Source organism: Chironomus tepperi, unplaced genomic scaffold (genome assembly GCF_022539635.2).
Source record: "Chironomus tepperi strain 1889 unplaced genomic scaffold, CSIRO-AGI_Ctep_v1 contig_105, whole genome shotgun sequence".
In the NCBI taxonomy this organism is placed as follows: domain Eukaryota; kingdom Metazoa; phylum Arthropoda; class Insecta; order Diptera; family Chironomidae; genus Chironomus; species Chironomus tepperi.
In genome coordinates, this window is record NW_027226227.1 from 1 (window position 1) to 6491 (window position 6491).

Genomic DNA, 6491 nt, shown 5'->3' on the forward strand with positions numbered 1-6491 from the left:
TGTATACGGTCCTACACCTGAAGATTACTCAAATCATTATAATAAATCTGATATTATGAGTAGCGTACGCGTGTCTGATAAAGCTCCATTTAAGGGTGTAACAGATATGTGGAAAGTCCCAAGTGAAGGATACTATACGTAAGTACTTATTGAACTTAATAGGGATCGCTTGCAAATGACGGTTCAGAACGAAACTTGCAGACCATAAAAATTGCACTTTATTGTCATTTACATCCATTGAATATGACACATATCTCTACTTCCAGTATAATAGCAAAAGGCGCAAGTGGAGGATTAGGATCTGGAGGTGTATCATCGTCACGCGGTACAATTGTCAGTTCCGTTATGGAACTTCATAAAGATGAAGAAATTTACGTTCTAGCAGTCAAATGAAGAACATGCATGCATCAAATCAATGGGAAAATGAAAGAAATGAACCATGCTCGCCAAGATTGCCAAAACTTCCTGAAAATGTAAAAGACTCAGTCTCGATTATAAATAAATTCCGAAATGATTTGCTCGAAAATGGAGCTGGCGGGGGCGGTGGAGGATCGTTTGTATTTTTGTGTAGGAATTTTATTCTTCTTAAGATTTATATTTAGCAACAACACAACAGACAAAATGATGAATATTTTGATTTTTTTTTATTGTGTTTATGTAGATGAATCAAATGAACAAGGCAGTACCATTGATTGTTGCTGGTGGTGGTGGGGGTTCGAATTGGAAGATACTTTGATGAGAATATTCAACAAGCAGTGGTCTGTCTTGGAACGCGGAAATGTTAGTGGACAAGTGATTGATGACTTTGATTCATTACGGTCAACTGGTGGTAAGTAGAGATTTATTGTAACTGTATTGATGTCGTAGTCATGAAGTATTTTACAAATGAGGAACTATATTTCGTTAATTTATCTACTCATCATTTCTTCGAGAATACAAAAAATGGAGTTGAGCCCCATTTGTCCTTTTTAACCCTAATTGAGGAACAGGCAGTCAAGTTGATTTATATATCCAAATTATTCAATTGTGCGGCACAATAGGTTGAGCTGTGTAACTGCGTTCAAATCAGTAGCCTTCATGTTGTCGTCAGAGGAACCTCACGTCAAACCGTTAATTCTGTGTGCTCGTGATCAATTCCAAGCCTAATCCTAACTCTGTCAACAGCCTGCTTCAAGAGTTCTTTGACCACCTCATATTCTTTATACATCTACAAAATTATGAAAATTTACAATAGTGAAATTGCGATTCCTATTTTTGAAAGATTGCCGTATTTCAATTGCAATTTATTGTATTAACTTACAAATTTATTGTTGATTAAGAAGCATAATACATGATTGTATCATAATTGAATGTAAATTGTCAAAATTGTGTTAACATCAAGTACCTAATAATTTTTAAAACACAAATGATCTTTCATATATTACATTTACGTTTCGAATGAAGTTCTAGGCTGAGTAGCAAATTAGTTTTCATTTGTGATGAAATAGGATAGACAAATAACTATCGAATGTTCTATTGCGAGTTAGTCCATAAGCAGTAGTCTTAAGCATTTGTCCTAAGATATCCTTTATCAGTGGTTCTCAAACCTGAACTGACCGTAGTAAAGTAAACTTTAATCTTGTGTAAATTTACATGCCAACATACATCTTTCGACAATGTTTATGATTTTTCCAAGTGCGCAGCAAGCAGGAGAAGAGCTTTTAGGTACTCGAACTCCTAAACTCCTATGCTCCCTCCAGAGTGGTTTCAGGGGTCAAAACGATTACTTCTCTGCTCGCCGCTTTTAACATTTTGGGTTACGCCCCTGGACTAGTCTATGTAGAAGCAAAGTTCAAGAACCACTGACCTATTAACTAAACTTTAAAATCACATTTAAAAACAATAATGATCCAATTTAAATGTTTAATCAAGGTGGCTGGAATGCTCGCGAAGAAACGCAATTGGATCCACACTTTGGTGCTTCATTGCTTGAAGGCGCACGAGGCGGAATTGCTTGTTATAAAACAGTTGGTCAAGCACATCATCAATATTCAAATGGCGGCTTCGGTGGTGGTGAGTGTTTGAAATTATAGTTTGATAACAAGCGATGGAACAGCTATTTGACATTTAAATTAAATGTCATTTTTCCATTCCTTCTTTTTATTCTTAATCATTGAAATCATTTCCCTTTTCTGTGTAATCTTTGTGCACAAAAAACAGTGGTGGTGCTTGTCAATCTGGAGGAGGTGGAGGTGGCTTCGCTGGTGGTAATTCAATGTCGTAGCTTCAATGAATGTATCAACAAATCCAAATGCATTCTCGACAAATGGGGAAGGTGGAACTTCCTATTTAGGCCTAACTAGAAGTATTCATGAATTATCATTCGTATATCCCGGCTCAAATAGTGCTCATGGATCAGTAATATTAATACCTGCATATTGATGACAAGACAGGTTGTGATTGTCGTTGTGTTACCTAGATGAATATTATCAACGATCATTAGTCGCAAGCATAAAAATAACCTGAAGATGGCAATTAATTAACCCTGATAATTTGACATCATGTGAAAAGTAAGTAAACCGCAAAATTCATATCCGAAAATATTTTGTGTCTTCAATTTATGTATATTTCTATTTGCAGTTATTACGGAACCCTCAAATGATAACTTAATTATGTACATACTCGTAATTCTATCATTTCTACTAGTCGTTGCCCTTCTATTTTTAATGTTGATGTTATGCTTAGTATTATTACTGAGAAAGATTGATTGATCTTCCTTTGCATTTGAGTTTGTTATTCATCAGTATTTTATAGTTTATACCAATTATTAGTTCCAAAAATTTGTACACAAAAAGAAAACTTAATTCAATAAAAATTATTTTTTAATTTTATTGCTTATATTTTAATTGATTTTTTTCAATTTTATTTCATAAATAAATCCATTATTTCCAATTAAATATCTAATAATTCTACATTTCCAAAATAGATAATCGTTTCAAAGAAGACGACAAGCGGCAATGCGCCATAAGATGCTTCTTGAACAAGAAGTTCAATTAAGTCGATTAAGACAAACGAAGATTCAGCTTTAACTAATTTTAATCCAAATTATGGTTGTGATGGAATATTGAATGGTGGAAATGTTGATGTTAAAAGTTTACCGCAAGTTGCACGTGATTTTTGCGACTTGTTAAGTAAGTGTATATTATAATTATTATTAATAGCACATCCATACATACAATTGACGTCATTTAAAAACATTATAAATAATAATATGAATGATTTATTATTTCAGAGCACTCGGTCAAGGTGCATTTGGTGAAGTCTATCAAGGATTATATAGACATCGTGATGGTGATACCGTTGAGATGCCAGTTGCTGTTAAAACATTACCGGAATTTGTCAACTGGACAAGCTGAATCTGATTTCTTAATGGAAGCTTGTAGCGTGGCTAAATTTAATCATCCAAATATCGTACATTTAATTGGTGTCTGCTTCGATCGACATCCACGTTTTATTGTCCTTGAGTTGCTGGCTGGAGGCGATTTAAAGAAAAATTTCTTCGTGAAGGACGCAATAAGCCCGAACGTCCATCACCATTGACAATGAAGGATCTCATATTCTGTTCATTATTGATGTTGCAAAAGGATGCAGATATATGGAAAGTAAAAGATTTATTCATCGAGATATTGCGGCTAGAAATTGCTTGTTAAGTAGTAAAGGACCTGGTCGTGTTGTCAAAAGGTGGGTAAATAGCTATTGTTGCTTATTATTAAGCTAAATATTAAGCCTTAATTTTTAATTTTCATTTCAAGATTTTGGTATGGCTCGAGACATTTGCGGTCAGATTATTATCGTAAGGGTGGAAAGGCAATGCTACCTATAAAATGGATGGTAAGATTTTTTTCATTAGACTTGATAATACAAAATAAGTTCATTGATGCCTACAAAGTTGCAATTTTTCATATTTGACCTTTTCGCGTTTTGTTCTTATCTCTTATTTTAGCCACCAGAGGCATTTTTAGATGGACTTTTCACAAGCAAAAACAGACGTTTGGAGTTTCGGTGTTTTTTTACTGTGGGAAGTATTTTTCACTTGGTCTTATACGCCCACAGGTCTACCAAATCGCGATGTAATGCAACTTGTCACAGGTGGTGGTCGTCTTGGTGGAGTTACTTAATAATCTATCTGTCATCTCAATAACTATCAATAAATTGAAGTCGTAAATTTCATAGATGCACCCAGGATGTCCACCGCAAATTTATCGCATAATGGCAGAATGTTGGAATCCAACACCAGAAGCACGTCCTACATTCTCAGTCTTACTAGAACGCCTTGCGGGCACAGATCCAGAAATTATGAATTCACCATTACTGAGCTTCTTCCGTCTACAATCAATGGAACGTGATGCAAACAATAATGAGACCATCTGAAAATGATGATTTCTGTTTACAAGTTTCCAAACTCATCTGATTATCTAATTCCTTTACCCGATTCACGAGCCATTGCTGAAAGATTGTGGCTTAATGAGGCAACATGTGTTACATTTCCAGACTCACTACCAACATACACACTCACAAATTCAAATAAAATGTCAGATAATAATTGCTGGGAAACGTCTACAAATGCTAACAAGTTGAATAGCTCAGACAGTATTGATGTAAGTATAATCATGATGTAATTTGAAGGTCTGGGTTATGTCCTTTCATTTCTAGTCATTTTCCTTTCTAATTCTTCATTTATAGGATCGTTTGATAAGTCTCGATACCCCAACAACAATTCAACCACCCCATGCATTTTGTAATAGTCCAATTCAGACATTATCGTCAAATAATAACAATAATAAGCCAAATGCCATTACACTCGATCCATCCGCATTGCAGCAAGGCTGTACTAATGTTAAAATGAATGATAACTGTAAATGAAAAGTTGGAAAATGATAAGTCAAAGTACAATGGTGGTACGACAATGGTAATGATGAACAATAATAACAATAACAATAGTAATGGAATGATACCGAAAGATAAGAACTGTAATCAGCCATTCTTCAAATACCCATACAAAATTATAATGAAAAACTTTAAGGAGAATCATGCTGAAATAAGCTGTTAATTTATCAGTTGTGCATCATTACAGGTTGATTAGGAATTTGGAAAAATAGTTCAAAAATGTCCATTAAGCGCATTTACTCTGGATTTAATGATGAATTTTCTATGATTTAAGACTGATTTAATCTAGTCCAAAATTTACGATATTTTTAAGCTGGCTCATTAGTTTTTCGTTAGTTTTGTAACAAAAAAAAAAAAAAATTGTTGAATATTTTTATAGAAATTTTTTAAGGAAAAATTCAGCTCAAAATGCAAAAATTAGTGTAAAATTTTAATTTTATATAAATTCAATTAGGGGATTCAAAAAAATTAATGAAAAATATAAATTAAGGTTAGGTTGTTCTTAGAATTAAAAAAAAAGTCAACTATGTTGTCAGATGAATCCCTGAATTTTTAAGCTTCAAATATCTTAGAAATTCATCAGAAAGTCAAGAGTAGATTGTTAATGAGATTAATGAGTAACGATTATCTATAGGGATGCTGTCTTAGTTGTCAGTAAGGAGTCGATGGTCGGCAAGGGACTGTTCATATTGCACAGAAAGGGATGGGGAGAGGTATATCTGATTTACTTACTAAATTGTTGAGGCACACGTCCTAACAGGCAAAGAGACTGCTTTTAGATAGCGTAGTTGATCTATCTGTATCATGTAAGCATACTCATTGCCTGTTAGGACGGACGTATTTGTCGTGTTTACAGAACGTTTAAAGCTGGGTCTAACTTTCGAAGAACATCTGCAGATCGGAATCTTAAAGAATCTGATACAATGGAAATTCCGAGAGTTATATTTGTTCATTTACGAAAAAAGTTCGTTATCGCTAGCAGGCAAATGACGTGTTGTGACAGAAAGAACAGTATTAGCTGAGAGCAACGGCAATCAGGCTGGGAAGCTAAGTGGTATCGGCGGTATATGTATGAATACGCCTAGATTCTTAGCCTTGGAAGGGGTTATTCTGTAACGTAATAAGTGAACGATCTCACTATCAATGACGGTTAAAATATAATAAAGTTTGAAGTCAACTTGAATTTTGTATGGAGTAGAGTCGATTTCTAGTCACTTTTTACATACAAAAAATCCTAGTCGACTTCGAGCTCAAGAATTAAGCAAAAAAGAATGTCAAGAAAGATTAAAAACTCATATTTTTTGATTAAAAAACAAAAAAAAACAGTGAAATACGTATGGAGACTGAATAGACGAATTTTATGAACATAAAACACACAAAAAATACTATATTTAAAAATATGGAAACTATTCTCTTAGAATGGAATGTAAATTTAAACTAAAAATCACTGCAAAAAATCATGATCACTCCCGTAAGAATGAATGATTATTCCCCCAGTTTAATGCTCAAAAAGGATGTAAGATCACATTTTTTTAATTTAATGCTATAAGCAGGAGAAATTATGA

General features: G+C 33.8%; 1 protein-coding gene and 1 pseudogene across 1 annotated transcript; both read left to right on the forward strand.

Moving 5' to 3' along the window:
* Window positions 1-398: 398 nt before the first annotated feature.
* Window positions 399-4410, forward strand: LOC139087401 (leukocyte tyrosine kinase receptor-like; annotated as a pseudogene).
* A 5-nt stretch (window positions 4411-4415) lies between these two features.
* On the forward strand, window positions 4416-5365 carry LOC139087400 (uncharacterized). Its single transcript, XM_070636194.1, has 2 exons — window positions 4416-4637; window positions 4723-5365. Exons 1-2 carry the CDS (start codon window positions 4416-4418, stop codon window positions 4900-4902), a joined length of 402 nt encoding a protein of 133 aa, XP_070492295.1. The 3' UTR covers window positions 4903-5365.
* Window positions 5366-6491: the final 1126 nt, after the last annotated feature.

Coding starts and splice junctions, on each gene's coding strand:
- LOC139087400 (XM_070636194.1), top strand. CDS start 4,416: ATGATTTCTGTTTACAAGTTTCCAAACTCATCTGATTATCTAATTCCT. Junction 4,638..4,722: donor ATAGCTCAGACAGTATTGAT/GTAAGTATAATC, acceptor CTTCATTTATAG/GATCGTTTGATAAGTCTCGA.